The sequence below is a fragment of the Myotis davidii genome, unplaced genomic scaffold, assembly GCF_000327345.1.
Source record: "Myotis davidii unplaced genomic scaffold, ASM32734v1 scaffold393, whole genome shotgun sequence".
Classification (NCBI taxonomy): Eukaryota; Metazoa; Chordata; class Mammalia; order Chiroptera; family Vespertilionidae; genus Myotis; species Myotis davidii.
This window is the reverse complement of record NW_006285913.1, coordinates 511,960-524,573: the sequence shown is the minus strand read 5'-3', so window position 1 is coordinate 524,573 and position 12,614 is coordinate 511,960. Positions and strand designations below refer to the sequence as shown.

The 12,614-nt window shown below is 40.9% G+C and overlaps 1 protein-coding gene across 1 annotated transcript in view; it reads right to left on the bottom strand.

Moving 5' to 3' along the window:
• Positions 1–206: 206 nt before the first annotated feature.
• Positions 207–12,614, bottom strand: part of CPA6 (carboxypeptidase A6) — a 199,946-nt gene continuing 187,538 nt past the window's right edge. Inside the window, exons 9-11 of the mRNA XM_006756910.2 lie at positions 10,668–10,870; positions 6,579–6,663; positions 207–550 (exon numbers count right to left, since the gene is read on the bottom strand). Coding sequence (XP_006756973.1) covers positions 363–550; positions 6,579–6,663; positions 10,668–10,870 — 476 coding nt within the window. The 3' untranslated portion in view covers positions 207–362. The remainder of the gene's footprint in view (positions 551–6,578; positions 6,664–10,667; positions 10,871–12,614) is intronic.

Sequence of the window (12,614 nt, the reverse complement as noted above, 5' to 3'; positions counted from 1 at the left end):
GGTGGATCTTAATCGAGAACAGGGGATTGATTGAAGTGACATTCTCAATTTGTATATTTTGTGAAACAAAAGAATTTAAAAATATCCCCACCTTAATCAAACAAGACTCTAACGGGGTATAAAATGGATGCTTTTGCTTACAACAAACGAGGCAATGCTCTTATTTATTTATTTATTTATTTTTATTACCATTTTTATTGCCACAGAGAGTTGAATTGCATGAGAGGTTCCTTTAAAAGTCCACAGATATGCTCACTTCATACAGTTGCCTCTCTCTTTAAGAACAGTTTTCATCCACTGCCCAGCAGCTCCTGGGCAGAGTCAGCTGTCTCGCTGGCGGTTGACCTGACCCTCGGCCCGTCTCAGGGACACTTCTTCAGCAGGTGCATGGCGATGTTTTTCACGGCCAGCATGGTCTCTGTACAGGTGGGCTTGATGAGCACCTCCGGGAGTAAAAACCCAAAATGCCCAGTGTCACGCAGTTCAAAAGCAAACGTGTAGGGTATTCCATTTTTGTAGGCCCAATCCATTGAGCTACCAGAACTCACATCTGAAAGTTAAAAGAAAAAAAAACAAAAAACAGCCTCACAAAAGAGTCTGTATAATTTTCAAAAATGTATATATTACTAAGCTATCCTAAATTCTTCCAATAAATACTGTTTCACCAAGAATGATTTAACAGAAGTTCCTTGGCCTTCTGTTCAGAAGGGCTCAGAGACCTTATAAATCAGACCTGCCATTTTTGAGAACCTAGTGTAGGTTTAATGCTTTTCCAGTGTATTGACCTCCAAATTCCTCAGCCTCAACTCCAATAACATTTATTTCCACTCGAACTTTATTCACCCACGACCAAAGCCACATGATGGATTTTTCTGCTTCTTATCGCTCAGTTCTTCTTCACTTCCAAGGTCTAGCGTATTGCAATTCTGTTCCCAGAAAATCTCATTTCCTGTACTTCCCCTATTTTTTTCCTCCTAATGAACTTGTTCTTTGCCTTTGCTTAAGTTTGTCGTTCCCAGACTCTTCCCAGCCTTATAATTTCATTTGTCTCTATACCTGGCCATGGTCAATTACTTCACTGAATTTCTCACCAGAACTCTAAAAATGACTCATCTAGTCTTTTTTTCTGCCTTGGTTTTGCTGATTCTCGATCCCTGACCCAGGGTCTCTGCTTTGATGCCTTATGAGGGAGCTGGAGAAAGTCTTTGCCATAAATTCACACTAATCACTGAAGTCTTTCTCTGTTCCTGATGCTGCTCTAGGCTCCTTTTCTACACCTTTACTTCCTGTTTTTCATTCCCTCTAGTCCTGCCCATCACTTTCTTATTGTCCCCATACTCAATGAGTAGTGAGCCAGCCACCTCCTCTGCTGACCTCATAGCCCCCTGACTTCCCTCCTTTAGCTCAGAAGAAGAAATGTTGCTCATTTTTTACACGTGTCATCTTTTGATACCATTCATTACTGTCTTCTCTGCTAGTGAGTGGGTTCCTTCTCCAGGCCTTTGTCTCATTAATTAAATCCCCCTCTATCTTGCAGCTGTATTGGCCAAAGTGTTCAAGCACCGCTTTCCTACAGTACTTCCTGGTCATGATCCTGCTATATGCCATCCTCTTTTTTTTCCTTCCTGTTACTTTAAAAGTAAGAGAATTGCTATATGTTTCTTCTACATTCTCAGTCACTTTCACTTTGGCTCTTGCCTCTATCTGTCTATGAAAACTTTTTTCTTGAAGGTCACCAAGCACAGCAGGCCTGATCTCTCTCCCTCCCCTGCCCCCCCACCCCGATCCCCCACTCAGATTCCACTTTCAACCTCTCCATAGCATTTACCCTAGCTGACAGTCCTTCCTGACAGCTCTCTCCTTCTGGCTCCTGTGACCCCATATATTCCAGCTTTTCAGCAGAGTCAAGAGTGCAGACAACAGAGGCAGACTGTATCCAATCCTCCCTCCGGTGGCTGCTCTGTGCCTCAGTCTCTGCTTTTGACAAAGGGATAACACCCACTGCACAGGGTTGTTGTGAAAATGAAATAAAATAATGTGCTTAGCCTATACTAGCTGTTACTCTCTTTACATCCCAAAGTGCGTAGCATGTAGTTCTTAAAAATAATGTGCTTAGCCTATACTAGCTGTTACTGTTTTTCATCTTTACATGCCAAAGTGCTTAGCATGTAGTTCTTAGCCAAACATACTCTTTTTTTTTTTTTTTTTTTTTTAAAATATATTTTATTGAATTTTTACAGAGAGGAAGGGAGAGAGATAGAGAGTTAGAAACATCGATGAGAGAGAGACATCGATCAGCTGCCTCCTGCACATCTCCTACCGGGGATGTGCCCACAACCATGGTACATGCCCTTGACCGGAATCGAACCTGGGACCTTTCAGACCGCAGGCCGACGCTCTATCCACTGAGCCAAACCGGTTTCGGCGCCAAACATACTCTTAATAATTTTTAAATAAATGAATACATGTTCCATAGAATAATCTTTATATACTTTTCTCCTGAAATGTATATAATGTAGCCTGACATACACCATTATGTTAAAATGTTCATCTATTCAAATAATACCACTTTTTATGCTATTTTTGCCAGCACAAATTAGACATAGAATTAGTGTGGGAAGATGACAATTAGATGACTCTGTTGTTTCTCAGGCTCCTCTGGCTTCAGTTAGGACAGGCTGTATCTTCATTGTCCCTCTGGGTGAGAGTACACTGGAACTACAAATAGTCGTCATAGTAGCCAAAGCCAGAGACAATCTGTGCCAACAGTTAGCTCATGGTCATGTGACAGCCTCATTTCTATGGTAACAGGTTCTTCTCGGTAAATATCATACTATGACTGTGCCGTGATACCAAGCTGCAAAGGTGAAGTGTGAGATTTTTAAAATGAATGTTTTGAAATTGTTAATATATATTGGTATTAGTTGGTAGTGTGATTTTCCCCATTACTTAAAATTTTTAATTTTTCAACTATAGTTGATATTCAATATTATGTTAATTTCAGATTTACAGCATAGTGATTAGACATTTATATACCTTATGAGGAGATCCTGCCCAATTGGTCTAGCAGCTCCTTGGAACCATTACAATATTATTGACTATATTCCCTGTGCTGTACTTCCCATCCCTGTGGCTATTTTGTAACTGGCAACTTGTACTTATTTTTTAAAAAAATATTCTTTATTGTTGAAAGTATTACATAGTCCCCTTTCCCCCCGATTGTCGTCATCCAGTCTGCTACTGCTCCCTAGTCTCGGCCTCCCCTCCACCCCCCGCAATTGTCTGTGTAATTTGTACGTCTTAAACCCTTCCCCCTTTACAGCCAGTCCCCTAATCCCCCTCCCATCTGTTAATCATCTGCTCTCTGTATCTATGAGTTTGTTTCTATTTTGTCTTTTAGATTCCACATATATTTGAAATCATATGTATTTGTCTTTGACTTATTTCATTTAGTATAATAATTCTAGGTTAGTTCATGTTGTCACAAATGGCAAGATTGCATTCTTTTTTTTATGGCCAATGTATATATGTCCCAACTCTTCTTTATCTGACTGTCTATCCATGGACACAGGTTGTTTCCATATCTTTGCTATTGTAAATAATGCTGCAATAAACATAGGGATGCATGTATTTTTTCAAATTAGTGTTTTAATTTTCTTTGGACAAATACCATGAAGTGGAATAGCTGGGCCATATGGTAGTTCCAATTTACAAATTTTTAAAAAAATATATTTTATTGATTTTTTACAGAGAAGCAGGGAGAGGGATAGAGGGTTAGAAACATCAATCAGCTGCCTCCTGCACTCCCTACTGGGGATGTGCCCGCAACGAAGGTACATGCCCTTGACCGGAGTTGAACCTGGGACCCTTCAGTCCACAGGCTGACGCTCTATCCACTGAGCCAAACCGGTTAGGGTCCAATTTACAATTTTTAAGGAACCTCCATACTGTTTTCCATAGTGGCTGCACCATCAGTGCAGGAGGGTCCCCTCTTCTCTGCTCCTTGCCAACACTTGTTTGTGAATTGACTGAGGATAGGCATTCTGACATGTGTGAGGTGATATCTCATTTTGGTTTTAATTTGCACTTCTCTGATAATTAGTGATGTTGCAAATCTTTTCATATGTCTAGTTGCCACCTGCACGTCCTCTTTGGTTAAATGTCTGTTCAGATCATCTGCAATTGCTAGTTGTCTATGTTGGGCTTAAAGGTGCCTGGGAAAGGCTATGCTGTCGCCGAAGCCGGCCGCCACTAGTGCTGGCCTTGGGCTGCTTAGCAGGAGGTACTGTTCGCGCATACTGAGGCCAGACACTGCTTGCTCTGGGTTTGTAGACCTTAGAGTTTAGTGCAGTCTGCAGTACGGGCCAAGGCTGGCTGCTCATGTGGAACAGCAGCTGGACGTGGTTCCAGCTGGTGTGTGACTTGGGTGGGCGGGGTCTTAGGGAATCACCAGAGTGAGGCAAGTATTAACCAGGTGGCTAGGGACTCAGATTTGTCACCTGCTTGTGCATACCGGCTGAGCTGGGGGAGGGCTCAACAAAGGAACAATGGTGCCTGGCAGTACTTCTGTCCTCGGACAGAGCTGCCTCTCTGGCCCCACCCTGAAGCCAGGCAATTCATTTCCTCCCCATAAGCCCCTGGTGCTTTTCCAGCTGCTGTGCCTTCCCGTGATTTAGGGTGAGTGTTTGTGAGTCTGTGCTCAGGCCGTTTAAGAGGACGCCTGGATCTAGAGCAGCCCTCCCTCTCACCTGGACAGATCCCTGCTGGTTTTCACAGCCACACGTGGTAGGGACTCCTCTACTTGGCCCTGGTGCTCTGGGCTGGGGACCCCACTGAGGGGCTGGTAGCTTTCCCTCCTCAGGGGGCCCCTCTGCAGCCAAGATATCCTTTCTGATTTGTAACCTCCACAAAATGGGTGTGGGACCAGGCCATTTTGTGTCCCTGCCCCTCTTACCAGTCTACAAGAGACTTCTTTTGAAAATTCATATATAAATTGATTTCAGAGAGGAAGAGAGAGGGAGAGGGAGATAGACACATCAATGATGCGAGAGATAATTGATCAGCTGCCTACTGCATGCCTCCATGTGCCCTGACCAGAATCAAACCATGATCTCCTTGTTCACAGGTGGATGCTCAACCACTGAGCCACACCATCCCGACAAGGCTTCTTCTTTATATCCTTAGTTATAGACTTCCGTTCAGTTAGTCTTCAGGTGGTTCTCAAGGGTGGCTGTTCTACAATTCAGTTGTAATTTGATGTGGTCATGAGAGGAGGTGAGCACTTCGTTTACTTACCCCACCATCTTGACTGGAAGCTCATAATGTGATTTTTAAAAATACCGTATTCCCCCTTTCAGGGCGACTTTATTGAAAAGTAGTTCCAAAAAGGTCAGCCTGAGACTAATGATCATGGAGTGTGAAAAAAGTTCTGATACTTAGGACATTCTCATTATTAGCATAAGTAGTGTTAATTGACACACCAAGCTTCTGAAGGCTGAAAAAAGTGAATGGTTATGAATATAATGATGATTAAAGACATCAGGAGAAATTTTCTACTTTATTATAATGCATAATCAGGTGTCACTATTTATATATATACACATGATCTGTGTGTGTCTACACCAGCTGTGGGCAAACTACGGCCCGCGGGCCAGATCCGGCCCGTTTGAAATGAATAAAACTAAAAAAAAAAAGAGACCGTACCCTTTTATGTAATGATGTTTACTTTGCATTTATATTAGTTCACACAAACTCTCCATTCATGCTTTTGTTCCGGCCCTCCGGTCCAGTTTAAGAACCCATTGTGGCCCTCGAGTCAAAAAGTTTGCCCACCCCTGGTCTACACCTTAACATGTATACATGGACATTCAAATATTTAGGATTTCTCACTAGATTTTTCAAGTCATATAGTCAATGAATTTCAGAGTTTGAAAGGCCACGAGATATGATTTGTCTGATTTCTCATTGAACAGTTGTGGGTACTGAAGCCCAGGATTAATGTCTTGGCCAGGACTGTATCCTGACTTGTGGCAGAATTAGGACTAGAATCCATGTGTCCCAATTCTTCATCTGAGTTCTTTCTCAATTGTTCTTTATTTTATGTAAAATAAGATATATTTCAATCACCTTTTAAGGGAAAATTCAGCTGAAGATGCTATGTAAGAAATAGAATTTCATAACAAGAATGGTAGAGGAAAGGAATAAAAAGGAAGCTCTGTTCATGCTGAAACATTACTTCAGGATTTCCCCAAGGCCCATTTCCAGGCTTATGGCGGTTACAATTGCTTAAGGAGCCCATTTTGGTACTTTCTGCTGCCATAAGATCTCAATTCAACTTGGCAGTCATTACTACATGACTAGAATATTCTCTGCTTCAAATTTATTTAAATTGGTACAGTGATTTCTGTTGAGCAGTGTAAAACTAATCCAATATAAACTCCCTTCATCTTCCTTGGCTAATTTGGTAGTCAAACATTTCATGTTAGGGGGCACACACTTTCTCTTTTTTAAAAGGGAAGTCATTATACAGGATATTGGCTCAATAAATGACTCTGACACAACACACACAAGAAACTTACACAAGGTGCTGGAGGCAGGTCCATATCTATATCGTATCCCATATGCTGATTGAAGTGCATTCACAGCTTTGTAAGCTGCAGATTCCTGTGAGGAAAAAATGGAGAAATTTATGTCACTTACATCATTGCATTGAAACCTTTGGAAACACTGCATGTTGTTTGAGCCTTATCAGTCGTCACTTTGAAGAACAAGGATGGACACATCAGTTAATAGCCATATTTAATAATAATGTTATGTTACTCATTGTCACATGCTGAATTTTGCAATATGTTTTAGAACACATTTCCTTTGATTTATCCTCACTGAGAGCCAGTGATCAGGAACATTTCCATTTTACAAGTGAGAAAAGGAAGTCCCAGTGAGGTGAAATGGGCATGCTGGGCTTACACGGCAAGGAGGGATTGAGTTGGGATAAGTGGATAAGTGCTCATATCTTCTAATGCTGACTTAGGCGTCTGTCTTCTTCACGTTAGTTCCGAGACACCTATTTCTATAAATTACAACATGTTTGGTAGGGCAGGCTCGTCTCAATATTTAGACATGTGCCTGTACATAAGAGATGTTTAATCAATACGTCTTGCATGAATGTTGAATAAGCATAGATCAGCAAGAGTATCAACATAATCTTATTGATCCTTAAGTACATACTGCAGTGGTGATGTACAAGATATTTAGAACACATATGGATCAATTAGGAAGCTCTTTGATTCAGCCAGAATGACTTATCTTATGTTATGTGTTTATTCCTACTGGGAACGGGGACAGTTTCAGAATGCTCCACGACTTCTAAAGTTACATACACCTCTGACGGAGCCAGCCAGTAGTTCCAAGATGTAGAAATTTTGAGGTGAAACTCTTCCTACCAATGTCAAAAACCAGAGAAAATATTCAGCACAATCAAAATACTCAAGGGTGAATATTCTAACATGAACTAGAATGATACCGACTACTCTTGAACACATTTCAAATGGTCCAAAGTACACGTTTCAGCAAGGAGTTAGGCCAGTATTGTATGACCAGTGAGAGGTAAAGAAGTATGTTGAAACCAGTATACAGCTCTCCCGTTTCAGTTTGTCCATGAATAATTGAAGATGCCAGTTGAAGCACTCTGGGCCACGTGGGCTGAGTGTTGGACCCAGCTTCAGCTTGCTGCCCTCATTCACCTCAGGGAGGCATTAAGCAGCATTTGTAGCAAATGCCACCCTTTGTGGATATTCAGGGACCAGCCTCCAGAACCTGGCAGACAATCGGTTATTGATCTCACTGATGCTGACATTCTCCTTTTCAGAAGCCAGCAGAAAAAGAATGTAAAACACCATAATGAGGTATCTTTATGGAGAATGTTCTACTGTTTTAACATCTTATCCAATGGTCACAGAAATATTCCATGGCTAGGGCAGATCATTCTACATCTAGGAGATTACTCCATTCTGCTGGTGCGGAGACCTTCATTCCTCATTATTTCATGACTAACCCAAAGGAAAAATCTATTAAGAAAAAACCCAGATATCCACTTCTACCACCGTACACAAAACACCTACATAGTTTTAGGCTTTTCAGCTCACTGCTCTTCTACCACTCGGTGCCGGTGTCTGTAGATAAGAGGCTTAGATATGATCCTTCCACAGAAGATGGAAACTTCAGCACATTTTTTAAAAAATATATTTTATTGATTTTTTTTTTTTTTTACTGAGAGAGAAACATCGAGCAACTGCCTCCTGCACACCCTCTACTGGGGATGTGCCCGCAACCAAGGTACATGCCCTTGACCGGAATCCAATGTGGGACCCCTCAGTCTTCAGGCCGACGCTCTACCCACTGAGCCAAACCGGTTAGGGCTCAGTACACTTTTTAAAGAACCCTTTTCCCGGGTTGCACAGCGAGACATGTATTTGAGAGAGTTTAAGTGCTTCCTCTTTTTAATTTTATTTATCTTATTTTATTTTTATTTATCCTTATTGTTGAAAGTGTTACAGATGTTTCCCTTGTTCCCCCTATTGACGCCCTCCATCCCACTCTTCCTTCCCCCAGGCCTTCACTGCACTATTGTCTATATTTATGGGCTTTGCATATATGCATATAAGTTATTCTCTCTATTGCTTTCTCTTTCCAATTGTCCAAAAGGATGCAGGCCTCAGCTGAGAAAGGAATATACATTTTTTTTATCTTTCTCTTTCCAATTGTCCAAAAGGATGCAGGCCTCACGTATCGGGCCTCAGCTGAGAAAGAATATACATTTTTTTACTTCCATATTTAAAGCAACTTAATGAATGACCTAAAAATATTGGCTGAAACACAGACTCCTACATGTTGATGGAATGTTTTTGAACAATTTTAAACTATGAATAGAATGTAATGGTTTCTGGTTGACATTCAGAGACGACCTAGCTTCTGAGAGTCATAATCCTGGTTTTAGCGATTTAGTTTGTACGTAACTCACTAACAGGATTTCTCAATAGTGGCACTACTAACAGTTTGGACTGGATAATTCTTTGCTGTGAGAAGCTGTCCTGTGCACTGTAGGAAAATTTATCCTTGGTTGAAAAACTAATCTACTCTTTATATTACACCCTCCAATCCAAGACAGAAAGAAAACAGGCTTTATTCCTAGGGAGAAGATAAATTCAAAATATGGAGAACATTCTCATGTAATAGTTTTAATAACTTGCATACCCCATGTAATGTGTTGTGAGCATGTAAAGAAACACTGTGCCATTTAGAAAGGACTGAACATTTGCCTATAGAAACACTGTGATACAAGGTGGTCAGGATGCCAGGTCAACACCAATAACAACAAAAACCCTATTTGACCCTCAGAGTAGCTGAAGAAGAGCATTCTCAATAGCACTATCAAATGTAACGACCACATTCACAGTATTTCTTGAGAGAGAGCAATTCAAAAACCCTATTTGACCCTCAGAGTAGCTGAAGGATAGCATTCTCAATAGCACGATCAAATGTAACGACCACATTCACGATATTTCTTGAGAGAGCATTGGCTTGGAATTCTTGCTTGTGATGCCAAGAACAAAGTTCCTCTTTTAGACAGAATGCAAGCCTTCCCATAGGCCTTCTGTCTTCCTCGTGTTCCCTATTCCTTCCAGGCCTGGGCATCTAGATCAGGAATTCCTACAACCCCAAGCAACTGGCACAGGATTTGCAGTTCAAGGTATAGGGAGAAAGGAGATGCTTTTATTTTGTAAAACCCTTTAAATTTAAGCATAACATATATACAGCTCAGTGAATGATCACAGATTGCATACACTTATGTAACCCTATTGAAGTCAAGGAATAGAATAGCAGCAGCAACCCAAAAGTTCGCCCATGCCTCTTCTCAATCACTGCTCCCAACCTCTCCTCCTCACTTCTAACACTACTCATTAGTTTGGCCTGGTTTTGAATTTGATAGGCCTTAGACACTATAGGCTCTGAACCAGACCCACTTTACAAGGCATTATGCCTACAGTGGGTAGCTTGTTGGGTTACTGAGATGTGGAGAGAAAGGAACACTGCTTTTTCACTTTGACGTAATCTTATGCCAGAAAGGCTGTTCATTCTTGGTACTAACTTGTCAGATACATGCCCAGAGACTTAGTAGCATAAAATAAATAGCACTTATAAATTAAAACTTGCTTTTAATTAATGAGTCAGGCCATAATTTATGAGCAGTTATTTACTCAGTAAAGTGTACATGTGACCAGAACTGTAACACTAATAAAATCCATCCTAACATTTTCTGTATAACCTGTGGAGAGAATGTAAACAGGGTGAAATGATTGCATCGGAAAAGCAGCAGAGCACAGTGGGTTAAAAGCAATAGCCCGGCAGCTAGATTTGGGGCTGAATCTTGGCTCTGACACTTAGTAGCCATGTGTTTTTAGTAAAATTATTTAATTTCTCCAAGTTTCCGTTTCCTCATCAGTAAAATGGGGTTAATAGTTTCCCCCTTACATGATTATAAAAATAAATGAGTTTATATATTATAAAATGTTCATTAGAACACACAGAATATATGTTTGCTATTATCATGAATCATCTTAGAAAAGAAGCAAGAAGCCTGGCACACATGTTCATAGGCAAACACTTACCACGCAGCTAAAATTGGGGATTGTTGCATATTTGTAAGAATAGGGATACAGCAACATCTGAGCATATGCATGAAAGGAGAGGTAAGCCCTAATGTGCTTCTTGTGTTTTCGAAGAAAGTTAGCGACAGCTTTCACTTCAGGCTCAGATTCCGGGAAAGGTCCGCAGTATGTGTCATCACAAGGGTGCATGGAAGCTCCTTCATCTGTCAGTTAGAAAAGAAAATGGGGTAGGGCAGTGGGCAGGGAAGAAGCAAGAAACACAAGTCAGCATTATTAAGTTGTGATTTTTCTTTTATTTCTATACACATAGGGTATTGTTAAGCAATCCATCTAACTTCTCATTTACAGAAATCGATTACTGAAACATCCACTGTGGCTCAAGCCTTCAGGCATAATAGGAGGGTGGCCCAAATAGGAAATAGGTGCTGGTTGTTTAAGTGAGCCTGGAAAAAGAACTACTACGTTAAAGATAGCTCTATCAGTTGGAGAACTAATTCTATATGATCCCCCAGGGAAGGGAAGGCCTCCTATGTATATTCATCACACCTGTACTTTCCCTCCATATGTTCAACACACTTGTAATTAGTGTCAAATATTTACCTGTTGATCATTCAACCAATATTTACACTGTTCTAGGTACCCAAGATACACTGGAACACAACACAACACACACACACAAATCCTTGCTCTAACAGAACCTACATTTTATCTGGAGTCTTTGTTAGACTGTAATGCTCTGAAGGCAGGGGCTGTGTCCTTGCTGGGCACCTGGCAATTAGAACAATAGTATAGCAAGTGTTCAACAAACATTTGCCAAATAAGTGAATGTCAAAAAGAAAAGGCTAGGTATCTATACAGGTGTCTTTTTTTTAAAAAAATATTTTATTGATTTTTTACAGAGAGGAAGGGACAGGGATAGAGAGTTAGAAACATCAATGAGAGAGAAACATCGATCAGCTGCCTCCTGCACGCCCCACACTGGGGATGTGCCCGCAACCAAGGCACATGCCCTTGACCGGAATCGAACCTGGGACCCCTCAGTCCACAGGCCGACGCTCTATCCACTGAGCCAAACCGGTGCTGGCAATATACAGGTGTCTTGTGCGATACAAATATTGATGTATCAAAAACATGGAAGCAAGACAAATATTTCCATAGAACATGCCAAACCAATTTCTATTATATTTTTATATCAGCAATATCCAAACAGATCTTGGAAAGCCCATCTTGGGGGTTTGACAATGTTCAGTTAAAAAACCTTCAAAACTAAATATTGAAAAAACAAAAACTAAATTTTGATAATTTTTGAAATGAAAAATCATGTTATACGGGTCTATGAAGAGGAGGAGGGAAAGTAAGATTCACTGCAACAATCACAAAGTATTAAGGATCCAAGAAATTTTGGAAATAAATTACATTTCCCATAGTTATTTGCCATTCTGAGCCATTATTATCCCTCTAATACCCCTAGAAAACTACAACTCTTCTCATAAACAAATGGAAAATGTTTGGTGGTCCGGTGACATAGTCTAACTCTACTGAACACAAAAGGACAACCACATTAAATCAGACTAAATTTTGAGGGCAGTCGGTCTAGTTTATTCTACCTAGGAGAGTCAAGATGGGGAACTGAAAGCAATTGTGGTTTTCCTCTGTTGAGTCTAATTCTGGAGATGCCTCAGAAGCAAGTGGGTTATGGATGGAACTGGGAACTATAGCTGATACTCCAAAAAGAATAGGAAAAATAGGCACCTGGCGAACACTGATGTAAAACACTGGAAGGAGAGATCACAACTGAACAACTAATTCCAGACGGAGCTGAACTAATGAGCTAGAGCAGTGGTCGGCAAACCGCGGCTCGCGAGCCACATGCGGCTCTTTGGCCCCTTGAGTGTGGCTCTTCCACAAAATACCGACTTCTGCGCATGGGCCACAAAGTTTCAATCG